General features: G+C 42.0%; 5 protein-coding genes across 29 annotated transcripts in view; 3 read left to right on the forward strand and 2 right to left on the reverse strand.

Moving 5' to 3' along the window:
- The window catches only part of gce (germ cell-expressed bHLH-PAS), a 34,048-nt gene extending 15,638 nt beyond the window's left edge, over positions 1-18,410 (forward strand). For 17 of the 19 annotated variants that reach the window (XM_089474838.1, XM_089474832.1, XM_089474831.1 and 14 more), the window contains 9 exons: positions 2,578-2,741; positions 3,100-3,457; positions 3,648-3,840; positions 4,433-4,664; positions 4,724-5,677; positions 5,755-5,897; positions 5,970-12,034; positions 17,676-17,735; positions 18,136-18,410. In XM_089474838.1, coding sequence (XP_089330964.1) covers positions 2,578-2,741; positions 3,100-3,457; positions 3,648-3,840; positions 4,433-4,664; positions 4,724-5,677; positions 5,755-5,897; positions 5,970-6,101 — 2,176 coding nt within the window. In that variant the 3' untranslated portion in view covers positions 6,102-12,034; positions 17,676-17,735; positions 18,136-18,410. The remainder of the gene's footprint in view (positions 1-2,577; positions 2,742-3,099; positions 3,458-3,647; positions 3,841-4,432; positions 4,665-4,723; positions 5,678-5,754; positions 5,898-5,969; positions 12,035-17,675; positions 17,736-18,135) is intronic. The other 2 variants (XM_089474826.1, XM_089474842.1) reach the window with 2 other exon arrangements.
- On the reverse strand, positions 8,099-10,273 carry Cyp4ae1 (Cytochrome P450 4ae1). Of its 2 annotated transcripts, none has more exons than XM_089474845.1 (4): positions 10,102-10,273; positions 9,568-10,036; positions 8,982-9,499; positions 8,099-8,926 (listed from the first exon to the last, which is right to left on the reverse strand). In XM_089474845.1, the coding sequence occupies exons 1-4, from the start codon at positions 10,271-10,273 to the stop codon at positions 8,565-8,567; spliced, it is 1,521 nt and encodes a 506-aa protein (XP_089330971.1). In that variant the 3' UTR covers positions 8,099-8,564. The 2 variants fall into 2 exon arrangements, with proteins under 2 accessions (XP_089330971.1, XP_017871239.1); XM_018015750.2 differs by having other exon boundaries at positions 8,099-8,929.
- Positions 12,252-15,786, reverse strand: LOC108619267 (alpha-tocopherol transfer protein). 3 transcript variants are annotated; one of them, XM_089474848.1, is made up of 5 exons: positions 15,652-15,786; positions 13,835-13,994; positions 13,130-13,211; positions 12,583-13,010; positions 12,252-12,520 (listed from the first exon to the last, which is right to left on the reverse strand). In XM_089474848.1, exons 2-5 carry the CDS (start codon positions 13,909-13,911, stop codon positions 12,376-12,378), a joined length of 732 nt encoding a protein of 243 aa, XP_089330974.1. In that variant the 5' UTR covers positions 13,912-13,994; positions 15,652-15,786; the 3' UTR covers positions 12,252-12,375. The 3 variants fall into 3 exon arrangements, with proteins under 3 accessions (XP_089330974.1, XP_017871271.1, XP_089330975.1); XM_018015782.2 differs by having other exon boundaries at positions 15,542-15,778; XM_089474849.1 differs by lacking the exon at positions 15,652-15,786 and adding an exon at positions 14,598-15,535.
- Positions 18,269-20,380, forward strand: wds (WD repeat-containing protein wds). Of its 3 annotated transcripts, none has more exons than XM_018015771.2 (4): positions 18,269-18,410; positions 18,739-19,044; positions 19,099-19,724; positions 19,797-20,380. In XM_018015771.2, the coding sequence occupies exons 2-4, from the start codon at positions 18,783-18,785 to the stop codon at positions 19,983-19,985; spliced, it is 1,077 nt and encodes a 358-aa protein (XP_017871260.1). In that variant the 5' UTR covers positions 18,269-18,410; positions 18,739-18,782; the 3' UTR covers positions 19,986-20,380. The 3 variants fall into 3 exon arrangements, with proteins under 3 accessions (XP_017871260.1, XP_017871259.1, XP_089330973.1); XM_018015770.2 differs by having other exon boundaries at positions 18,272-18,410; positions 18,723-19,044; XM_089474847.1 differs by lacking the exon at positions 18,269-18,410 and adding an exon at positions 18,511-18,643 and having other exon boundaries at positions 18,723-19,044.
- A 443-nt stretch (positions 20,381-20,823) lies between these two features.
- On the forward strand, positions 20,824-23,931 carry Mlc-c (Myosin light chain cytoplasmic). 2 transcript variants are annotated; one of them, XM_018015800.2, is made up of 3 exons: positions 20,824-20,962; positions 21,056-21,083; positions 22,763-23,931. In XM_018015800.2, exons 1-3 carry the CDS (start codon positions 20,960-20,962, stop codon positions 23,173-23,175), a joined length of 444 nt encoding a protein of 147 aa, XP_017871289.1. In that variant the 5' UTR covers positions 20,824-20,959; the 3' UTR covers positions 23,176-23,931. The 2 variants fall into 2 exon arrangements, with proteins under 2 accessions (XP_017871289.1, XP_017871288.1); XM_018015799.2 differs by lacking the exons at positions 20,824-20,962; positions 21,056-21,083 and adding an exon at positions 22,425-22,671.
- Positions 23,932-23,996: the final 65 nt, after the last annotated feature.

Consider the following 23,996-nt stretch of genomic DNA (forward strand, 5'->3'; position numbering starts at 1 on the left):
TGCATGGCCTGACCAATTGAAAAGTTCAACATGAAATATAGAAATAGTCTATATAATACACATATATAAAATATATGTATATAATACTAGACTATATTAAATACTCAATATATTATCATTAGCTTATCAACTCTCCACACATCGGCAATCGAGCTACTCTTACAGGGTATCAACGAGTCTATATTTGCGTTTGGCATCAAGAAATCCGTTCGATTGCATTTTCAGTTTGTTTCTGCACGGCGTCAAGGTCACGGCTACGATAATGTGCCAGAGTGAGAAACAGAGAGGAAGTGTGAGCGAGCGAGCGAGCGAGCTAGTGTGTGCGAGTGAGTGAGTGAGCGAACAGAATGCATGGCAAGTACAGTAATCGAGACGACGCGTCGACGCCGACGGCGCCGCCTATCACAGTGCAGTGCCGTTACATTGTTGCGCATTCAAAACAAATAGCCGAGACGGACGACGAGAACAATCCAATGAAGCCTAGAACGAAAGAGTGAGAGAGAGAGTGAGAGAGGCAGAGCGCAAGAGTGCAAGCAACAGGCCGCGCCAGACTGTAACGGGACGTTGGCTGTAAGGGCGGTGGGTTGAGTAACTGCAAATGCAACATGTTAAATAAACAAATGCAGTACGCATACATCTATATATATGTATATAAATATGTGTGTATGTGTATTTATGTGAGCACTCACAATCAGCCGCAAAGTTGTCGCGTCGAGCGGCGTCAAGACCTTGCACTTCCTCGTTCCTCGTTTGGCCACTTGGTCTGGCCCATTGAAAACAAAGTGAACGTTTCAAGGGCAACGCTTAGAACACCACGCCCTTAGTACCTCACTCCAACAAGCACACACACACACACGCACTCTCAATTCCTCTGCATCTCTTCCGCTCACTCTCTCACTCTCTGTAACGATGCCGTTAGGCCCAAACGCTTTCAGCCTCTTTTGTAGACACCCTGTGCTCGGTACACTGGCACAGGGCGTACACTTGAATGCGTCTTGTCTAGGGTATTCCGTTAAGTGTTGGCTCTTAATTGATATTTGCGTTTAATTTTGCAACATTGTTGCATTTGGCAGCCATTTGCGTGTGCGCATCTACATATACATATATACATATGTATGTATGCACATATGCACGCTGGCTATCTGTATGTCTAGGATACCCTGTGCCGTGCGACCCAAGTGCAGGCACTATTTGTTTGCCTAATACGTTTATCATATATCATTTGTTTGGACTGCACTCTGTTTATACTGTCGTGAAAATGCATTATTATCATCCATTTGAGAATCTGATTCGTTTGGCTCTATCGCCTGCCTGCAGGCCATTATTTATTTAAGTTTTGCATTGGCCGGCGAGTTTATTAAAAACTGCCACGCCTCGTTTCCCACTCACTTATTTATAGATGTTCGTATTTATTTATTCCAAAACTTGAACGATAATAAACAATTAGTTTCTGATATTCACACAAAACTGTATACCCAGCAGAATGTAAAGCTCAAAGTGCAGGGTAATTGAAGACATTTAGCTGCAGCTGGCATAAGTACATACGTGTGCGTGTGTGTGTGTGTGTATGTGAGTGTGAGAGAGTGCTTGCTTGTGCTTGTGTCTGTGTGCGTGTAAATAAATTCGTTACATAGTTGGATACATCGTTTTTGCGCCTTTTCAATTTTGCATGTGCTTGATATTGTTGTTTGCGTTTTGGTTGTTGTTTGCTTGTTGTTGTTGTTGTTGTTGTTGTTGGTGGTGTTGTTGTTGCAGTTGCTTCTTTCATTTCGCACTCGGCGCTTTGTGCGCCTATTGCGAACTTGCATTATTATTTTTTTTTCTTTTTCAATTGCGTTTTAAAATAAATTACATCAGTGGACGGGGATGGCAATAGCAACAACAACAACAGAAGCAACAACAACATCTATTACGGCAGCCATTGCTAATCGAACTCAAAGTGCTCATATTCCCATATGAGTTACTCATACATTGCCTGAAAGCCGCCGGCGCCGAATAGGCAATGCCATAGATAGATAGAGAGAGAGAGAGAGTGAGGGAGAGAGCGAACGTGAGAGTGAGAGCAAGCTGAAATGATCTCGTAGCAAGTAAAACTGTGCTTGAGCGTGGCGTGGGCGTAATTTGAGGCAAAAGGAAGTTCGCGCCATGTTCGGCTTAACGCTTGAATCGCTGACGCTAACAGCGACGCCGACAGCGACGGCGACGTCAGCTGCATTGGCGAGGCCCATTTCAGCTGATTATTATTGACAGCTATTGAGCTGTTTGTCATTCCCACATTCCGCTGCAGCAGCGTTAAGTCTACGTTTATCTGTATGTGTGTGTGTGTGTGTGAGTGTGTGTGCCTAGACTGCCGTGTCATGCGCTATATGGGTGTATGCTTGTATGTATGTACGACAGAACAAACAATTACATTAGCTATGTCTGGCTGTTGACCAGCGCCCCACACCCCACGCTACACCCGCCCCATCAGTCGACCCTATTTTATTGCGTCTCATATCTATTGATTTAAGTGTATTGCAAACGGTATATTATTGACAACCTAATCCCTGCACTTACCTGCTGTCTTCATTGTTGCAGCGGGCGTGAGGCACGCAACCGGGCGGAAAAGAATCGAAGAGACAAACTGAATGGCTCCATACAGGAGCTCTCCACCATGGTGGCCCATGTGGCCGAGTCGCCGCGGCGGGTGGACAAGACGGCGGTGCTACGTTTCGCAGCGCACGGGCTTCGCCTCAAATACGGTAAGTGCACTCTGCATGAAATGCATATATGCATTTTATTTATGGGCATATACATACACACATACATAGATATACATATATGCAGTAAGTGCACACTCATTAAAGGCAATAAATAATATTTGATTTCAATTGGTATTTTTTCATAGTTTCCATAACAGCTTTATGCAGTCTGGCAGCTCTTTTGCTTTGAACGAGCTGACCATTTTCGAATTCTCCTCTCTTTCGTGCTTAACGAAACTTGCACGTTTAGTGCTGCCAGACTGCCGTGAAAGCCGTTAAGCTTGCGATAAGCAAACATAAACATTTAAATAGAATTATTTATGAACTGTTTTTGTTTGTCTTTCGCTTTTGCAATTAGTTTTTGGCAAAACGCTGCATCAACAGCGGCCGCAGGTGACAGACACACTGATGGGCATGCTGGATAGCTTCTTTCTCACGCTCACCTGCCACGGCCAGATCGTGTTAATATCGTCGAGCATCGAACAGCATTTGGGACATTGCCAGACGGATCTGTATGGCCAAAGCATACTGCAGATAACACACCCCGAGGACCACGAAATGCTCAAGCAACAGCTCATACCCACCGAGCTCGAGAATCTCTTCGATGCGCATGCGGAGCCGACGGACGCCGACGGTGAGCCGCGACAGCGCAGCAAGTCCGAGGAGGATTACATAGATCGCAAGTTGCGCGATGATCGACGCAGCTTTCGTGTACGGTAAGGTTGTTTTTTATAGTTGATTGGCAGCACTTTTTCCAATTGACAGATGGTTTCTCCAATTAGCAGTACTTTTTGTACACTGAAATCTATTCTAATAGGCCATTCAACGTACACTACTTACATATATGATGTTTCGATCGCATTTTATTATAATTTCATATTTCTTTCCGTTTTGCATATCACGCAGTTTGGCGCGCGCTGGCCCCCGCTCAGAACCAACCGCCTATGAGGTGGTCAAAATCGACGGCTGCTTCCGGCGGAGCGACGAGGCACCACGCGGCGTACGCTCCAATACGTTCAGCTCCAGCCTACAGCTAATAAGACGCACGCGTGGCCGTGACGATGCCATACCGCTACACACAATTAGCGGCAACGATATTGTAAGTGCCCAGACATTCACTAATATACATATGTATGCATATATTTAAACACATACATACACATATCTATATATGTGAGTATGCATATGCATAAGCATCACAAAATCTGTTCGATTGAATGAGCTATTCAAATTAACGACTGAACTATTACAATGTTCTATGAACGCTGCATTTGCTCTTTGCTCAGTTGGTCAAACGGTTATAAATAAGGAACATTTAGTTCAGTTGTTGACAAATGAACGACAAATCCAACCGCTACGAATCGTTCAGTGATCATAAGCGCGCGTCGTTAAGTGCAGTTAAATCGGTTATAAAGCTGTCATTGGCCGAGCTATTTAAACGGTTAAACGGTTATGAGCGAGACGTTTTGCTCAACTGTTTGAGAGCGGCTGTGCAGCTGTTGACGAGCGTTAAGTTCAAATGAACTGTTCAGCCGGGACAATAAGTTCTATTGAGCGATTTAGTTAATGTTGAGAAGAGAAATTGAAAAACAACTGCATAACAAGGACTAAATGCTGCGATAAGCACTGCAAAATATAGTTTATAAATATATATTAATGTATTCGTTTAATGTAATCCGTTCGTTCTGCAGGTGCTGACAGCTTGTGCGCGAATTATAAGGCCGCCAAAGATCGTGAATCGTCTGTTTGATGCGAACACGCTGGAGTATCGCACACGGCATTTGATCGATGGCCGCATTATAGATTGCGATCAAAGGATCGGCATTGTGGCCGGCTATATGACGGATGAGGTTCGCAATCTGAATCCGTTCACCTTCATGCACAACGACGATGTTCGCTGGGTGATTGTGGCGCTGCGGCAGAGTGAGTGGGCGACTGTTTGTGTGCGTGGGCATTTCGATTTCATTGAGAATTTCTTTCAGTGTACGACTGCAACAGCTCGTATGGCGAGTCAACGTATCGGCTCTTCACGCGCAACGGCAACATCATTTATCTGCAATCCAAAGGGTATCTGGAGATCGACAAGGAGACGAACAAGGTGCATTCGTTCGTCTGCGTCAACACGCTGCTGGACGACGAGGAGGGCAAGCGGCGTGTGCAGGAGATGAAGAAGAAATTCTCGGTCATCATCAATACACAAATCCCGCAGTCAACCGTCGATGTGCCCGCATCCGAGCATCCAGCGCAGCTGGAGAAGGCGGTGCTCTGCCTGATACAGAACTTACAGAGCAGCCAAGCGGAACAGAATGGCGAGCAGCTAGACGCAGACGATGATGATGACGATGCTAATGATGATGGGGATGAGGTCGACGACGATGATGGCGAGGACGGCCTGGCGAGCCTGGCCGCCTTGAGCTATCCAGAGTCCCAGCAGCAGCAGCAGCAACAGCTGCAACAACAACAGCAGCACCATCATCAACATCGTCATGGACATTCACAGCATAGCTTCCACGATGCCGGCTCCATGTCACAGGCACGTCTGGGCTCTGGCCATAGCATGGGCAGCTCGAAGACCCCGCCGCTGGCGCTGGTGCCGCCCGAGACGGCGTCGGTCAAGTCCTCCATATCGAAAAGCGTCAGTGTTGTCAATGTGACAGCGGCCAAGCATTTGCGCGGCCTGCAGGCCGCAACGGCTACCAAGTCGCCCAGCTCCAAGTCCGGCTCGACCTCGACGCTGCTCGACAGCTGCAACTGCAGCTGCCTGGGTGAGGGCGACTGTGACTACTGCCAGGGTCCGCTCACGCCCGAAACGGTCATCAGCGGCACGTCTATGCCGCTCAAGCGCAGCAGCAGCGGTGCACCGACTGCAGCTGGCCCAGCAGATGCCCTGGAGGCGGACATTAAGCTGGCCAAGCGGCGCTTCATGCCGAGCACAGGTGAGCACGATTTGGCATAGAATTGCCATATGTATATATGTGTATATGTTTATAATATTTCTCATTTTTGATTTCAGCAGACATTGAGCACGTTCTGAGCAATTCGTTGGAGCAGATCGAACGGAACCTGCACCAGCAGCTGAACGTGGCTGCCCAGCTGCGTGATCAGAGCAATCGATACGAGCTGCCGCATGCCAATCAGCGCATCGATGAGATCCTGGTAAGTTGCTGCCCCACACAATCGTGGGCGAGAAGAGCCGCTAGCTAAGCTCTGTTCTTCGTGTCCCCACAGGAGGAGCACCAGAAGCAGAGCAAGCTCTACGTGAACATCAAGAGCGAATACGAGGAGCAGCTGCAGAGCAAGGCGAATGCCACGAAAACGGAAACCGATAGCCAGGGCAGCACCAGCAGCGGCATACCCTAAACGGGGCCATACCTATATAGATGTACCTATATATATATATACATACATGCACACATGCATACATATACGTATGTATATGAATTGAGGGTTTCAGCTGATGTGATAAGCAGCGAAAGCGAGTTGCAGCTTGACTCAGATGCACAGGCAAAAGGCAAAGGCAACTTTCGTCGAGCAACTCTTACAAGTGTTACAAAGTAGCTAGAAGAAAATGCTTTCTTCGGCCCACCGAAGTTTGAATACCCTTGTGGACACAAGGCCAGAGTCTTTGTTGATCATATATACATATATGTGAAGACAATTGAATGCAGCCTCAGCTGAGTTTGGCAAACGGACTAATTGCTGAACATATAGATTATACATATATCTATATATAGAGAGAGAAAGAGAGAGCGAGAGAGAGAGTCACTCTGCAAGGGTAAAACAAAGGCAAATTGATGTACTTTAAAGTGCTAACACAAACCTATTTACAAAGGAAATGCGTATAGGGATCTTTGATGCTATATATAGATATATATAGCCACATATAGATGTACAGCGATAAGTGGAATCGAACTAATGAGTGAGCATGCAACAAAAACCTATTTTAGAAAGGAAAAGGGTCCTGGACTCGCCCAGCGGCAGATTTATTCTTACTTTTTGTTTCTTCTTATTTTAATTCTTGATAACTTTGACTATAACGTCTTTTACGTAAATGTGTTATTTTTTTTATAAATGTAATTTGTATGTAGGCGTCACTAAAGTAAATAGTTAAAAATATATATAGTGCAAGAAAGTGTTTGTTAATTTAAAGTAAATTTATAGTCACACACACACACACAATACAATTATTAGCTATACAATTTTATAGTATATATATATATAAATATCTTTATGTATCTGTATATACATATAAAGATAAACTACAAACTAAACGTGATAAAAGACTGTTACCAATTAATGTTAGCATTAGCTTACTATATTAATATATAGTAATATATGTATATAACTATATATGTATATGTATGTATACATAAAACTATATACATATAATCTTACTTAAATTGGTCTAAATCAAATGGCATAGTTAAATGAAAATTTACGTTTTACCAACCATATATATAACTTATACATACATATATATATATATATATATGAAAAAATATGCATAAATGTTTTAAATGTTTTATACTCTACAATAGAGAGCGAGAATGAGAAATAGAGGGAGATAGCACAATAGAGAACGAGCATACATAGCACACATACACAGCATCTCTATGTCAATCTCAAGCCTCAAAAAAAAAATTAAAAACAAAAAAAAATCTAATAAAAAGTTTAAAGTTTTTGTTATGTGCATAGGTGAATAAATATTTTAGTCTTACACTGTGAAAATGTTTGGAGCGCAAAACGGAATTCAATAACGGTTTTTTTTTGTTCATACATAACCTCAAATGTTGTTAAGTTTGGCAACAATGAAACAGGCGCCAAGTACAATTTACAACTATGTATATATACACATATATATATGTGTATATATAAATACACAACATATACATATATATATTTATATTTACACTTACAATATGTAACTTAATGTTATATACACATATATAGAATAATAAGTAAACACAATTGTTAAATGTTTGTTATGCATTTGTTTTATAACATATTTTGCTTTTCGTTTTTATCTATCTCTAATTCTGTTTCTTTATTTTTTTTTTTTTTTGGAAATCAATTTACTATTAGGCTAAATGAATAGTGAAATAAACTTGTGTACCTATATATAAATTTATGAATATATATAAAGCTCTATATATGTATGTATATAAATATACATAATACAATGCTCGTGTGCATTATAATTTATAGCTAAGTAGATCCATTATATGTTACGGACACGTGTGAACACTTTTAGGGCAAAGCAAGTTAACTATCTACAAAATGGTAAATACTTGTGTTTATTAAACGCCACAAAGATAAAAATACAAAACAAAGAAATTAATAAATAATAACACAAAAAATACAATTTTGCTCGTGCTTTAAATGATATACAAAATATACAATATGCAATGGATCAATTTTTGTTTACAATCGGCACTTAAACTATACATGGGAACAGATTTGTTCATTTTCAATACAGTTGGCAACGCCACAGGTGCTTCAGCTACAGCTCTGCCCGGAAATAGCTTCGATTATTGCAATTGCAGCTGACGATGCATTTGCATGCCGATGATAGTTAAAATATTTAAGAAATATTAAATATATAGCAATAAATATGAATAAATAATTTGTCTGGAAACCGTTTCAGTGGCACATTTGTGATAAAGGAAAAGATTTTGCCTGGGAACAGTTTGCCTAAATTTGAATTTTACTGGCACTGCAATTAATTTATCGTTGCAATAATTATCGATAGTGGCTAGCAGCACTTATCGCTGCAGCGTAATCAATTTTAAATCACGTTTATATAGCGTTTAGTGCAAATACCATTCAAGCACGCATTTTCAGGCCCAGATTAACACCTGTGGCTGAGCGCAAAACAATTTTAATTGAAGGCTTCACCTCCGCGCCCAATGGCAGCAGCTCGAAGTGACGTAGCAGTTTGATCACAATTGTCTTCAGTTCGAGCAGAGCAAAGCGCTGGCCAATGCAGTTGCGCGGGCCTGCACTGAAGGGTATATAGCTGGTGGTGTATTTGCCAGATCCCGTGTCGGTCATTCTATTCTCTAAATGCCTCTCTGGCCAGAAGCGCAAGGGCTCTTCGTACAGTTCCTCATCGCGCTGCAGCTGCCAGAGCAGCACAAGGACATTCGTGCCGGCTGGCACCCGTGTCCCGCTAGCTTCGCCCGTCTCTGCTGCCGAGAATACAAATTAAATACATATATATTTAGTATTAAGTGTACCAACCTAATGGCAAGTCCTTTTCCAGACAACGACCCACAGCTGGAATGGGCGGATAGAGGCGCAGCGACTCCTTGATTACGCAGTGCAAATAGGGCAGATCAGCGAAGTCAGCATGGACGACGGGCCGATTCATGGCCGTGCCATAGTGTGAGTGAATCTCCTCGTACAAGCGCTGCTGCACTGCCGCATGCCGCGACAGCAGATACAAGCAAAAGGACGCCGCGGATGTGGTCGTATCGTGACCAGCAAAGATGAATGTGCTCACCTCGTCGCGGATCTGGGCATCTGTGAGAGGTGCGCCATCCAAACGTGCCTGCAGCAATGTGTCCAGCAGAGCAGCCGTCCCCTGCTGCTCCGTGTGCAGCAGCTGGCAGCGCCGCTCGATGATCTCGTCGGTGAAGTCGTGCAGGCACTTGATGCCCATCCACAGCTTGCGATAGCCACTGGGCCAGAGCAGGCGGAAGAACAGCGGCGGCAGCAGATGCGGTCGCATGAAACGAGTCGCCAAAATGTTGGTCACGCTGCCGGCAAGAAAAATGAATAATAATATGTGACGCCGCCAAAACCTCGATTAATGGATGCCGCTTACTCCTTGACTGCCTGCACCACGGGCGCCTCCACATTCTCCTGCGCATCCAGACTGACGCCCATGGCCGCCTCGCTGATGATGTCCAGGGCCGTCAGGCACATATAAGGATATATGTTGAAGGCTTGCGGACTCTCGCTGCCCAACGCGGCCAGCGGCTTCAGTTTGCCGACCAGGACATTGCACTGGCTGTCAAAGATCTTGACGTATTGCTCCAGTATGCTGAAGTGGAACGAGGGCGTTATTACTTTGCGCATGGCATGCCAGTGCTCGCCCCGGCTGAGCAACAGACCATTGCCCAGCCAGCCACCCAGGGCGCCATAGACGACGCTCTTGCGCAGATGTTGTTTGCTCAAGAGCAGTGCGTCCACATGCTTCGGATCTGCGGTGACCAGCACCATACGTCCAAACGTGGTGGCCACAAAGCTGCGCCCGTAACGCGCCACATACTCCGCAAACTTCTCGTGCAGATCTAATTGACATCGAGGACCATCATCATTAGCACAGGACTACATCTGCAGGCGGCTTTATACTCACTGTCCGGCTGGAAGCTGCGCATCTGCCAGACGCCTCCAATCACTGGTATGCGGGACACATTGGGCGCCACATGCTGCAGCAGCTGACGGTGCCTCCACTCCCTTTTGATCAGCTGCAGCACAAAGCGCAGGCCAACCACTAGCAAAGCAATCAACAACAATCCGAGCAACATTGTTGTATACTCTAAAAAGAATGGTTATTATAAAACCTAATTTAATTTAATTTGAAAAACTACTTGATTTGTTAAACTATCCTTTTTCTAAATATGTTTGTACATGTGTAAAAAAAAATTTCTAAAAATTGTAGATATGTAATACTAATTTCAATTTGAAAGAAAATGCTATGCTATGTTTTTATAAATATATTTTAAATAGTCTATAAGTTATAGATAGGCTTTTTGATATTTCAAAAAATTTGTCATTTTTCAACACTCGTTATGCTCGTTACGTATACGTTATTTAACTATCACCTATTGTTTATCACCTATTGCATTTAAATTTCACTGCTATCTACATATGTGTGAGTGCACTTGCATATGGATATTTGATGGCCCCTTTGAATTGTATAATTATTCGTTGAATTTTGTCAAATGCACAGAGTCAGTGCAGATGACTATTTAAAAAGCCCGCACTTACCATTTTAACAACTCTCCATCGAATGTAAATAAAAACTTGTATACATTTTTCATCTGTGGACTTGCGGTCAAGTGTACTAAATATAATTAGACTTTATCACGAAATGCATATGTGTACAATCTGTTTTATAACAATGTCCCCAAGAGTGTTTATTCTATTGTTCTATTAACCGACCATGAAATGCCCTGTAAAATATCAACTTGTTATGCAAAACAAGTTGAAAAGCGGCGATTGTTATAACTATCGATAGACGAAAAGGAGAAGAAAATCACACAAGGATTGGAGTACATAAAAAAAGATCTAATTGGAGCGTTGGTATATTTGCATGATCTGATTCATTCAGTTTAATTGGCACTAATTTAGCCTTGGTTTAAGAATAATATCGATATATTCGAACTCGATAGACATACAAAATAAAAGGGCATGTGAAAAATGTTTGTATATGGTCACTCTTAAACATTGTGACAATTTCGTTTAATTTTTCCATTGTAAAGTAAAGATTAAAACGAATTTAAAAAAATATATTGTGGTGAATAATTTAACAAAAAGTTTAAAGTACCCGATCATCCATGCGTAATCCGCGAGGGTATGCACGTTGAATGACTGAGATAGCGATAATCTGAGAGAACCATAATAACAGATGTTTGCCGTATCAGCTGACGAAAACGTAAACACAAAAACAAAAGAGCAAAAATAAATAGTAAATTCCCAGATAGTAAAAACTGATTAATAACTTTAATTTCCATTAGATGTGCATTGTGATGAGCTACTATTCCAGGCAATGGCGTCGGTGTAGCTGCACGCCGTTCACCGACCGCAACAAGAGGCTAACCATTGGACTTGGCTGACGTCCCAACGGCAGCAGTTCAAAGTGCTGCAACCCGTTGCACTCCATTTCGAACATGACGAACTTCTGGCCAATGTAGTTAGTGTAGTGCGCATGATGAAAGATATCGAATCGATGCCACCGGTAGACAACGACTCTTTGACCTATGCCTGAGCTCGCTTAGATTCTGCGACCTTATCGGCTGCTGCCTTTCAGTGTCGAGAATCTCGTTTATCTGATAGAACATCCGCTGCTGGACGTTGGCATGATGTGATACGTCGCTTGTGGTTGTATCTTGGCCCTCGAACATGAATGTGTCTTCGGCTGAATCTTCTCTATGGTGTTCCGTTTGCCCTGGACAGCAGCAGCACATCAAGCATATGTGTCTTTTGCTGCTAGGCCTTGACGAGTGCCTCACGTCGTGAATGACTAGCTGCAATACACACAATTATAACTGCATCCGTGGAAGCAGGTGAGGATTGCACAATCTCTACTCAGGTTAGCCAGCGAATAGCTATGAAGGCAGCTGGTTAAAAGTCCGTGATTCAGTCCTTAATTGCATATAAGCTAATTTGATATATGTATGATCTCTGATGCCAAGGCTTAAGCTAGCAATTGTCAATGAATCCTTTTCCAGGTGAAAGAGTGTCCACAGTTTGTTAACCACTGGAGTAACGAAAGTTTCCAAATCATTTTGTATGAATATTATATTTAAAAAAAAAAGAAGTATGATACACTAAAGCCAAGCCCAGGTTTGGTAGAGACATCTATACTATGTACAGTTAGAGTAAAGATATATAAATAAAGCTAAAATCAATCAATTTCCAGCGTCTTGAAGCTGTGCGTGATCGTGTTGCAAGAGTTGTTGTTGTTGTTGTTGCTGTTGCTGCTGCTACTGCTGCCGCTCTTCCTCTTGCACTTGTTGATCTGCCAGTTGGAGGGTTCCATCAAATAATCACTGACATAAGAAAACATTCGCGTTAACTCAACTATTCAAATCGAATGGCAAGTGAGACTTACCGCTGCTGCTGGAGCAACTGCACCCATTTCTCCTTGAGATGGGACATTTTGCCCGCCTCTCCGCCGTATTCCTCCGGCAGCATGGAGCGCGGAATGTGCTTGTAGGGTGTATCCGCACCGGGCAAATGGAAGTGGATTAGTTTGAAGACCTCGCTCTTGATGAACGGCTTGACGATGGCCAGCACCTTGTCCAGGAAGGATGGACAGTTGAGCACATGAATCTCCTTGAGGCGCACCGGATGCGCCTCCTGCACGAACTTCATGTAGACGCGCAGCGAGCTGAGCACCGTCTTGGTTATGTGGCGCAGCGAGTATCCGGCCATGTCAAAGATGGGTATCTCGCCGTCGGATAAACGTTCGTCCGTCTCCGTCGCGAAGCGACAGTCGGCGACCATAAAGAAAACCTTGATGCCGGCCGTAAAGTTGAACTGGCAATGGAATGTGGCAAGTGGCAAGTGGCAATGGCATTTGGAATGTGGCACGCAACAAGTTGCAAGTTACAAGTTTACAGTTTGAACAGAATTGATTTATTACAGCCGCTGCTCACCTTGTCCGCATCGTGGTCAATCAGGCGATAAAATAGCAACTTGTTGTTGTCCGGCGTCAGCCCGGGCAGCGGCACCAGATCTCTGCGAGCGGCACATAAACCACAATTAGCTTTGGCTAGATATTGCCACAAAGTGGCAAACCGGTTGCAACGGTCCCGCCAGCCAGAGATGGGCACGACTCGTGATTCGCTCCGGCTGTCGGATCGGTGCCAGTTAGTCTACGGAGGAGGCGCTGACACGAACTACAGGTTGATCGAATCCCTGATACTAACTAGAGGCTAAAGCAAGTTCTGTCAATGCTTGAAAGGAAATGTGCGAGCTACAAACTGCTCGAATCCTTGACATGATCTATAGGTTAATTGCCTAATCTAAGCAGAACTAAAATGGATCGGAGCTTTGACATTGACAGCTAGATATGTGACGGTTTGACATGAGCTTTGTAAGTAAGTATAGAAATGTACATAAGAGTACTACTATTACTACATACATACATACATATGTATGTCTATATTGAAATTTAACAACAGCACAGTATACATTTTAGACAGTATAAATAGATCTACCTAGAGTCCTTTTGATGATGCAATATCTCTATATGCATCTCTATTTTATTTCCTTCACTTTCGTGCTCTTCGCGTATCGCGTCTTGATTTGAATGCATTTGGCACGCGCCCATCTCTAGCCCATCGCGGTCATGCACTTACGCGACTTGCAACAGCTGCTGGGAGCTGGCGTCCATTGGATCGCGGTCGATGAAGATTTGCGGATGCTTGTTGCGCATGGCATAGTTCAGCTGGAGCAGATGCTGGGCGGCAGCCACGTCGCCGCGCGTCGTGTGCAGATAGCGACGCAGCAGTGTGGACGCTAATCAATATAACGTGGTAATTGCAGTTGCCACAAAGGTGCCCGCCCCACCGAGGCAGTGAGCGGGAGAACAACGGACCGAGAGAGAGGGAGAGAGAGCAGAAAAGGTGCAATTCAGTTGTGGTTAATGTGGTCGCCAGCGGGTTATGCAACTGGCCGTGTGTTGCAATTCAAGTTAGTTAACCCACAAGAGGAGTGATCTAGTCGGCTCTGACCGACTAGCAGATACCCTTGATATAATCAAACATTACAAAATGCATTCTATACGACCTTTACTCGAATTGTTCTCGCTCTTAGCTAATGTGATGATCGACAGTTAGGGCTATCGGAGGAAACTATAAATTTGAAATCTCATGTGAGACTTCTTTAGTTCCGAGTCCGAGTCCTTTGGTCTTACTTAAAGTAGGTATTCTAGACTGATCTTTATTGCTTGCCATCTTCCCTTATCTGCATTTTCTATTTGGTAATTGTACAACCTACCCTCGCATATGCCTTCCAACTGCATCCATTAATCCATAATACCCTATTCTTAATGCATACAAGTTTTAATAACTTAACCGATCAAAGTGATAGCCCAAGTTAGAGACACGACTCTTCGCTCACCTGGACAAATGCTAAGCACGAATATCACCTGGACAGGGTTTACGTAATGCTGGGCAATCAAAATCTTAAATGTGATTATGTGTTCATTTGGGTTAGAGACTTGCTAGATTTGCGTCTAGATAATAACAGCGACTGAATCACAGAGAATGGGCCTCCAGTTTAATGGGAATAACCCGAGACAAAAGAACTTTGAAGCTGTACTTTGGATCACTTAAAATATCAATTACGACTATAATAATGGCTTTAAATTGCAACAATTCTCAATATTTAAGTTAGCTATTGTAAGCTATTTTAAGACCGACTTTTTATGAATAATTATAACTAGATAAACGAATTTCTTCAAGCTGTTCTTCAGGTTAAGTTAGCGCATTAATAATGGAAACATATTAGGTGGAAGGTAAACAAGTTTCAAAAGCCCATTCTAAAATTTTGTGAGTATGCTCCTATATCTTGTGACGTCTAGTTAAACGCTAGGTTTTATTTATTAATATAAGCCGCGCTTTAAATTGTTGCAGCGCTCAAAGTACTTGACAATGTAGACATATAATTAAGTGTGCTGGTTCTCCACTTTGCACTTCATTAAAAACGTTTTTTGATTTTTTTTTTATATTTCTTCAACCTATCGCTAATTAAATATTCTACTAAAAGTGTAAATCTTTTAGAAATATATATTCAATTGTTCTTGAGACTTATTGCTTAATATATACATGTATTTATTACATATGTACATATGTATATTTAAATAAAAATTCTATATTGGCTTGATTCTATTCATTAGCTGCATATAAAATTTTCTGTTTTTATCGAAACTCAACTTAAAGTTAATTTACGCAGTGGCAGTTAAATGTAAACTATCGATTAATGCGATCGTTTTTAGTCCTGCGCCCAGTTCTATATTCCCTTTTATCCCTTTACTTTCTCCGCTCTTTTGCCCCTTTACATACAAATATTCAACGGCAGCTGCGGATGCCCCTTAATTAATTCTTGAAGCTCGGTCACGCGCTGCGCCATCAGCTGTTCGGTATCCTTAATGTGCACCATTTCCAACACTGACCCGAAAGAACAAGTTGAAACTTCAATTAATGACTTTCAACCGAGAGAATATAAAAACCGTGTCTGTGCGCCGCTAATTCGCGACTGCAACTGATTTGTGTGTGAAGTTTTTCGGGCAGCGCCGCTGCTGCTACTGCTGCTGCCGCTGCCGGTGCTGCTCGCAAAAGTAAAAACAGAAACAAAGAAACAAACGAAAATTTAGCAAAAGCACGGGATGGGGAGAGGGGAGTGAGTGTGTGTAGCATGTGAGTTTAGGTGAAGGCATTGCACTCGTCGTACGACTCAAGATCTGCAGACTGTCCCTATCTCTGTCTCTCGTTCTCCCTGCCCAGCGCTGTCAGCTTAATTGTGTGTGTGTGTGTGTGTGTGTGTGAGCGCATGCGTACCTATGTGTGTGAGAGAGAAAGAGAGAGATTGTCGCAGCGGGAGTGCAGACGGCTGGGCTTTCATGCGAATTTTTGTTGTTTTGCCTGTTGGGCTATTTACGTAACCCAATTGCAATTGTTTCATGTGCTGGAAGGTCGACTGTGTGTGTGAGTGAGAGAGTGTGCGTGTTCTATGAAGCGTGCATGTATGTATGTGTGTGTCCAGTGATCGTCCACAACTTCTTTTAATCACGTTGCTATGTAAAAATCCATGCACGTTTAAAATACCCTATCATGATGATAATATTGGGTATGTTAAGCCAGCTAGTCAAGTCGGCGGAGCAAATGCAAATCTTACAGATATGTATATTTGATGCTAACAAAATTAGTATTATTTAATTATTAATAATAATACATAGTTACAACTTAAGTTATTTTACGTATTCAAATAAAGGGTATGTTAGTGCATGTTTCTTTTCTTTTGATTTAATTTTTTAGTTTTCGGCGTTTTTATCGCGACATTGGCAAACAATTTTCGTATGCGCTCCACTTGCTATGCCCAGCGCTGCTGCCCCCAGTTGGCGCCCTTCCACACCCTTCTTTTGACAGCCCCGTTGCCGACTCGTCGGCTATACATATACATACATACATACATACGTGTTTCGCAAGCTAAACCGTGCGACACAACAGCTACATACACAGACCCAGCTTGTATTAAAAAAGGTGAAAAATGAAGAAGCAGCACATCGGCTACACCTAAATAACAAAAGAGACAGAAACAGCAACAGAAACAATGATACCCGATAGTCTGAAGCGACACTTTTGCAGAATGCCTAATGAAAACAAAAGCCACAACAACAACGAGAACAGTTATTCAGGCAAATGGAGATGCGTGAGTGCCCTCACATGCATCGTAAATATGCATACATACATATGTGTATGTATGTATTATTAAAAAGAAACAAACTGAAACATAGATCTTGATTATTTAGGAGAAAATTAATGTGACTTTTATACTTTTTATTATTATTTTTGTTCATAAAAATATACTTTTATTTTAAGCTAAGCTCCTCTAGCTTAGCCAAGCTCGACAATATAGCTAACCTACTCGCATTGCAAGGGTAGTGCAAGCGCACTGAACTGAAGCTGAGAAGTTGCTTCGCAGGGCATTTCCATACTTTTTAGCGTACTCGTATATTTAATGCAGTCGTAAAATAGACGCACGCAGCTTTAAAAACAATAATAACAACAGCAAATACAAAAGACCCCGCACATGACACCAAGCTAAATACATATGTATTTTGTATGTTACTTTTATTGAAAACTGTTTGACCTTGGATAACACAAATACGCACACACATACATACGAGCATTTACACACACTCGTTTTGTGTAACTTGAGAAAATTCGGTTTTGCAGTTAACAAAAAGTGCGCCAAAAGAAAAAAAAAAAACAAAAACAACACAAACCCCGCTTAATATGTTAGACACAAATTTTAAAGCCAAGGTCAATCAACAGAGTGGAAAAACAACTTATATTTAAAATCGGTAGCAAATGTCAAGCAAATATTTGGCTTAGAACCTGTTGTCTAAATCTGAACGAATCTTTAGAGCATATATAATATAATAGCTACATATTGCATATTTCTTTCTTTTTTCAGGAAAAGTGCCTGCGTCACGATCAATCAGCAATTTCGGCATTTTTATGATGACAATTGCAGGTTAAGTTTTTCCTACCTTTCAATTTATCTATATTTGCAGTTATGTATGTATGTATGTATGTCTGAGTGTGATTCTGTGCTCATGCATGTTTTGATTGTGCAAACTTTGCACAATTTACCGGCGATTGTATGTAAATGGTGCAACTGGCCTACAATCAAGTTAAATTAATGCAAATGTTTATTTTACAAAGTAATGTAACTGTAGAATTTTTTGTGCCAAATCATTTAATTTTAAATTGTAATTGGAATTGGAAAATAGTATTAACAATTCTATTGATAATTGAACACACTGATGCAATGTGTTTACATTTTGCTTATTAGCATATATCTTTAATATAAAATAAAATAACCATTAAACTAACATTAAAGAGCGCGCTATTTTTGAACGTATATCTTATAGCAAGCAGCCGCTGTCCGCAATGATCAGTGTCCAGTGCGGCAAAGAAGCGCTGCCGCTGCTCAACACTGTGAACAGCCGTAAACTGTCAACTGTCAAGAACGCGCCATGTTTTTGCTCACGCACGCATTACAGTGGTAAGAAGAAGCACGTGCTACAAAACTTAGGCAGGCGAATAAAAAGCAAACAAATTGAATTTGTTGAAAGCAAAAGCGGCAAAAAGGCATCCAATTGCACCATCTATTACAACCAAACACAGGCGCCATCATCGGCCATAGGTAATTATAAAAGGGAGCAACAATAACAAACGCTGTTTGCAAAACATTCGCCGTAGAAGAAGCAGAACGCCGCGCTACAATAACAGCAAGCAGAGAGGGTGAAAAAAAAAAAACACGGGGAAAATTGCAACCAGCCGCAGCGACAGCGGCAGCGCAGACTCTGTCGACGAGAGAGCGGCATTTGCTCGTTAGAGGCAAATTGAATTGCAAATAACCAAAAAAAATACCGCGTGGTTAGATTGTTTTTATTATTATGATTGTCGTTGATGTTGTGGCAATTGAGCATAAGATAAACGAGTAACATGCGAATAGAAAAATATATTTGCAGAGTCCAGCATTGAGTGAAATTGAAAAACGGAATTAAGTTACGCCATGGTGCCCATTGGAGCCGTTCATACCGGCCATCCCGGCGTTGTGCATCAACAGCAGCAGCAACAGCAGCCGATGCCAACGGCGCCTAGTGGACCAAACACGCTGCAGCCATCCGTGTCATCGACTTCGACGAACACAACGTCGAACAAGAGCTCGATGTCGGTTAAGCCCAATTATACGCTCAAATTTACACTTGCCGGTCACACCAAGGCCGTCTCCGCCGTAAAGTTTAGCCCAAATGGTGAATGGCTTGCCAGCTCGTGTAAGTTGATCACAATTGTTGTTAATAATTTGGATTAACATTTGGGCTTTGCAGCTGCCGACAAACTCATAAAGATCTGGGGCGCCTATGATGGCAAATTCGAGAAAACCATTTCGGGCCACAAGTTGGGCATTAGCGATGTGGCCTGGTCTTCTGACTCACGGCTTTTGGTCAGCGGCAGCGATGACAAAACGCTCAAAGTCTGGGAGCTGAGCACCGGCAAGAGTCTGAAGACGCTCAAGGGTCACAGCAATTATGTCTTCTGCTGCAATTTCAATCCACAGTCGAATCTGATTGTGTCTGGCAGCTTCGACGAGAGCGTACGCATTTGGGATGTGCGCACAGGCAAATGCCTGAAGACGTTGCCCGCTCACTCTGATCCCGTGTCGGCAGTGCATTTCAATCGTGATGGCTCGCTGATTGTCAGCTCCAGCTATGATGGGCTCTGTCGCATTTGGGACACGGCCAGCGGACAGTGCCTGAAGACGTTGATCGATGATGACAATCCACCCGTTAGCTTTGTCAAATTCTCCCCCAACGGCAAATACATACTGGCCGCCACCCTTGACAACACACTGAAGCTATGGGACTACTCCAAAGGCAAATGTCTGAAGACCTACACGGGTCACAAGAACGAGAAGTATTGCATATTTGCCAATTTCTCTGTAACTGGCGGCAAGGTGGGCTTGTGAACTTGTGAATTCTTAATGCAATTGCAGCATTTCATTATTTATTTATTATTTCTTATGCAGTGGATTGTCAGCGGCAGCGAGGACAACATGGTCTACATATGGAATCTTCAAAGCAAAGAGGTAGTACAAAAGTTGCAAGGACACACGGATACCGTCCTCTGCACCGCCTGTCATCCCACAGAAAATATCATTGCATCGGCTGCGCTGGAGAATGACAAGACCATCAAGCTCTGGAAGTCCGACACATAGGGTGCGGATGGTGTCTTGTAACAGCAGCACACACACACAAAATCACACATACACATTTCTTTAATAATCTTACTTTAAAACTATTTTTAACTGACCCTTTTTTTTTTAATTTAAAAAAAGTCATCTAAAAACGCGATTCAGCAGAAATGGAACATTCTAAGTTACAATTGCAACTAATTGATTGCAATTATGTATATTTAAATATTTATTAGCTAATGTATTGGCCACTTAAAAAACAAAAACAAGAAATCTATGAAAATCCTTTAATTTTTATACTTTTACTTAAAATTATATTTAAGTATGAATCGACACACACAAAGTTAACTCTCACACAAGAAACAAGAGCAACAAGCGTGCAAGGAATGTAAATTTAAAATAAAAACAATTTAATCATAGTCTGACCTTTTTGCTATCATTTGTGAAAGATTTTGTTTTTGTCTTTTAATGATTTTAATTGTGAAGAGGAACTGAATGAAATATACATATAAGTAAACTGGATTAAGCTAAAACAAAGTTGTTCAGGAAAAAACGAGCAAAGTCAACTACAGCTTTGATATATTTGTAGTCATAAGCTTTTGAATTTAAATCGTGAAAATTTAGTTTTAAAATTTTAATGTCAAATCTGAAAACAAAAACCTTTCCGGCAAAAAGCAGCTAATACTGCACACCGTAATGTAAATTTAAGTGGTTTTTTAACATTTAACATTCGGATAAGAACAAAAAAAAAAAAAATTAAAAAATTAAAATTAAAATTTGTAATTCGAAGCAAAATTATTTGTGTTGGTAAATACGTTCAGTGCTGTTAAGGCGCATTGGCAATAGCACCTTTGTTGGCAGTCCGATATCATCGATAACATTTCCGATTATTTTGGCAGCACTGGTGGCCATCACCAATAAATAATTTCGTTTAAGTGCATTAGGCATTCATTTAATCCGTGTTTTTGTGTTGTGTTTTACCCACATTTTTAATCAATATGGTAAGTTGGCACAGCTGCTGCTATTTTTTATACAGCAAATAATATGTTTCGTTTGTTTTTACAATTGTTGTCTTTTTCTCTTCTTATTTACAGGCAGCATACACCGAGGATCAGTTGGCTGGTGAGTATGCGTATGCGTGTGTGTGCATGTGTGTGTGTGCGAATGTTGTGGAATGCGTGTGTGTAAGTGGGTGTTGGTTTGGAAACGGGCGCAGAAGTTCAAAGTGCCAACTCAAAGCTTGGCAAGCAGCGAAAACGGCAAAGAAAAAACCACAAAACAGCACAAAAGTATTTGTGTATACGTTGTCAACATGTCTCTTTGTGTCTGACTATGCTCGCGTGTGCGTGTGTGGCTGTGTATGTGTATGTGTTACACATCTTCATATGCGGCGCATGAATCATTGATAAAATAAACACATAAAGCGGCCAACGAAAGCAGCCATACGATCGCGTCAATGACTCACACAACGAACGCGCAAAGCAATAGCGATTTACAGTTAAATGACATCTTGAAGGATTTGATTGGCTGACAGAATGGCAGATTGAATGGACTTACTGACCGACTGTCTGCTCCGCCAGGACAACGGCGCAAACTGCCTCGAGCTCGTCTCAGCTGCGACTGCAACAGCTGCCACTGCAGCTGCCGTCGCTTGCATTGAGCATTGAACGTCGAGACACAAACATTCAACGTTTTTGGCCATATCCATGTTGGCCGCGCTGTCTGCCATTTACGGCGCCTTTTGTGGGTCAACACACGCCACATGGCCCTGGCCACGCCCCGCCCCCCGACTCCGACATCGTCCCGCTCAGCATTGGGTTTTTACTTTACGCAATATGCTGTTAAAATTTTTCGCCATTCTGATAACTTAATCAAAATCTACTCGATTGCTTGTCGCACAGCGATAAGTTGTTGTTGTTGTTGCTGTTGATGCAGTGACGTCAGTTGACCGCATTGCACGTATTGATTTACCTGAACGTCGGGCACGACGCATCGTTGCTGCTGCCGCTCGACGATTGCCTAAAATGGGCAAAATTCTGTTGTTGTATTTAATGCCATTTTTGGCCGGCTAATAACAGCAACAAAAACAACAGCAGAACCAAAGAAATAAACAAAAAATGAGCGAAAATTGAGCTGCGGCATAGCGAAGAGCAAATGCCCTAGCAGAGATAGATATACATATGTATGTGTGTATACATGTATATCTTTAGCTAAGGCAAATATTCCTCAGACATCAGCAATTTCAGGAGAGTCAACCAATTGTTAGGGCATATGGCGGATATATATTTATATCTGATAATCTTACATAGTTGTAGGCAGAGAAGAGAGATGAAGAGGATGAAGTAGCTAAAAAAACCTATGCTGATCTAAAATCTATCCGAAACTGACATCAATCAAGTATTCATACAGAATGATAGTCAAGAATGAGCTAGAGTCTATATACAGCAGTAACTGTATATATATCCATAACTGCTGTTGCACACTTAAAGATTTCCATAAAGTACCCTTTGGCAGGGTATCAATGAGCACAGCAACAACCTCTGCTGCCGCAGCCGCATGCTGCGCAATCTGTTGCAGCATCGACTCAGTAGCAGGCAGTGCAGCCAGGCAAACAGTTGAGATACGTGTAATTAATTGAGATCGAATATCACAGAGAACATCATGTACTATTACACAGCACACGTGAAGCCCACCTTTACCACGCTCGAAGGTTGCAGATATACATACATATATATTTTGCCTAGCTCTTATCTCTATTCTTGTATCTCTATCTAATCGACATTTGCTTTGCCCTTTTGCAGAATTCCAGGAGGCCTTCAACCTATTCGATAATCGCGGCGATGGCAAAATTCAGCTGAGCCAGGTGGGCGAATGCTTGCGTGCATTGGGCCAGAATCCCACCGAATCGGATGTGAAGAAGTGCACCCATCAGCTGAAGCCGGACGAGCGCATCTCGTTCGAGGTCTTTCTGCCCATCTATCAGGCCATATCGAAGGCGCGCTCCGGCGACACAGCCGACGATTTCATTGAGGGCTTGCGCCATTTCGATAAGGATGCTAGTGGCTACATATCGTCCGCTGAGCTGCGCCACCTGTTGACCACGCTCGGTGAGAAGCTCACCGACGAGGAAGTTGAACAGCTTCTGGCCAACATGGAGGATCAGCAGGGCAACATCAACTATGAGGAGTTTGTCCGCATGGTTATGAGCGGTTAAATCATTGCCGTCGATTGCCAGGCAGTGGAGGAAATGAAGAAGAATGAAAGACATCAACAACAACAGCAAGATGAAAAAAAAAAAAAGATGTAGAGTAGGAACACTCACCTGCCATGTTATTAGCTAGCCGTTCATTCCGCCAAAAGTCCAATTCCAATATTCCAAGTTAATTTCTCTCTTATATTTGTATATTTTTGTATATTCTTGCATTTCACGGCAAATTGATATGATTCCATATAAAACAACAACAACATCAACAACATCGATGACGACAAAGAGACGACCTACATACAGCACACAAAACTAACCATTGTTTCAAGCAGGGTAAAGCACATCCTCGGAGAGGTCGCATCGTATTATACTAAATTGTTCGAGTTTCTTATTCAAAACAAAAACTTATCTTTATTTCTCTACACACACACACACACACAAATATACACGCAACACACATACACACACACACAACACACATACATATATAGATCCGTAATGGAACTCAAGTCTTTAACGAGTATCGTAACAAGTATTGCTAATTAATGATTTTGATATCTATGTATATATATATATGTATATACATTAGAGAGAGAAGCGTATAATTGAACTTAATGCGCATTTCAAATTTTTACATGTTTTACTTTTTTTTTAATAATTTAATAATATATATTTAATAATTGAAACGAATGAAAGTAGATCTTTTTACAAAAGAAACGTACTTAAAGTTATTAAAAAAATATATGAAACATATAAACAATAAAACTGCATTTTACTTATTTTGCTGCCAATATTTCAAATTAACAACGAAAATTGAAAGTACAGGGCTA

This window comes from Drosophila arizonae, chromosome X, assembly GCF_054131065.1.
Source record: "Drosophila arizonae isolate 15081-1271.41 chromosome X, UAZ_ARI_1.0, whole genome shotgun sequence".
NCBI classification, from domain to species: domain Eukaryota; kingdom Metazoa; phylum Arthropoda; class Insecta; order Diptera; family Drosophilidae; genus Drosophila; species Drosophila arizonae.

What these genes read in the sequence shown, in the direction of transcription:
- Cyp4ae1 (XM_018015750.2), bottom strand. Translation starts at nt 10,273, where the DNA reads ATGTTGCTCGGATTGTTGTTGATTGCTTTGCTAGTGGTTGGCCTGCGC. An exon ending in GTGGTGCAGGCAGTCAAGGA is followed by an intron (nt 9,500 to 9,567) that starts GTAAGCGGCATC and finishes TCTTGCCGGCAG; the next exon opens with CGTGACCAACATTTTGGCGA. An exon ending in GGAAAAGGACTTGCCATTAG is followed by an intron (nt 8,930 to 8,981) that starts GTTGGTACACTT and finishes TATTCTCGGCAG; the next exon opens with CAGAGACGGGCGAAGCTAGC.
- LOC108619267 (XM_018015782.2), bottom strand. Translation starts at nt 15,638, where the DNA reads ATGGTGCACATTAAGGATACCGAACAGCTGATGGCGCAGCGCGTGACC. An exon ending in GCAGCTGCCGTTGAATATTT is followed by an intron (nt 13,995 to 15,541) that starts GTATGTAAAGGG and finishes TATATTGATTAG; the next exon opens with CGTCCACACTGCTGCGTCGC. An exon ending in CAGCAGCTGTTGCAAGTCGC is followed by an intron (nt 13,212 to 13,834) that starts GTAAGTGCATGA and finishes TGCCGCTCGCAG; the next exon opens with AGATCTGGTGCCGCTGCCCG.
- wds (XM_018015771.2), top strand. Translation starts at nt 18,783, where the DNA reads ATGGTGCCCATTGGAGCCGTTCATACCGGCCATCCCGGCGTTGTGCAT. An exon ending in TGAATGGCTTGCCAGCTCGT is followed by an intron (nt 19,045 to 19,098) that starts GTAAGTTGATCA and finishes TGGGCTTTGCAG; the next exon opens with CTGCCGACAAACTCATAAAG. An exon ending in TCTCTGTAACTGGCGGCAAG is followed by an intron (nt 19,725 to 19,796) that starts GTGGGCTTGTGA and finishes TTTCTTATGCAG; the next exon opens with TGGATTGTCAGCGGCAGCGA.
- Mlc-c (XM_018015799.2), top strand. Translation starts at nt 22,623, where the DNA reads ATGTACTATTACACAGCACACGTGAAGCCCACCTTTACCACGCTCGAA. An exon ending in CACCTTTACCACGCTCGAAG is followed by an intron (nt 22,672 to 22,762) that starts GTTGCAGATATA and finishes GCCCTTTTGCAG; the next exon opens with AATTCCAGGAGGCCTTCAAC.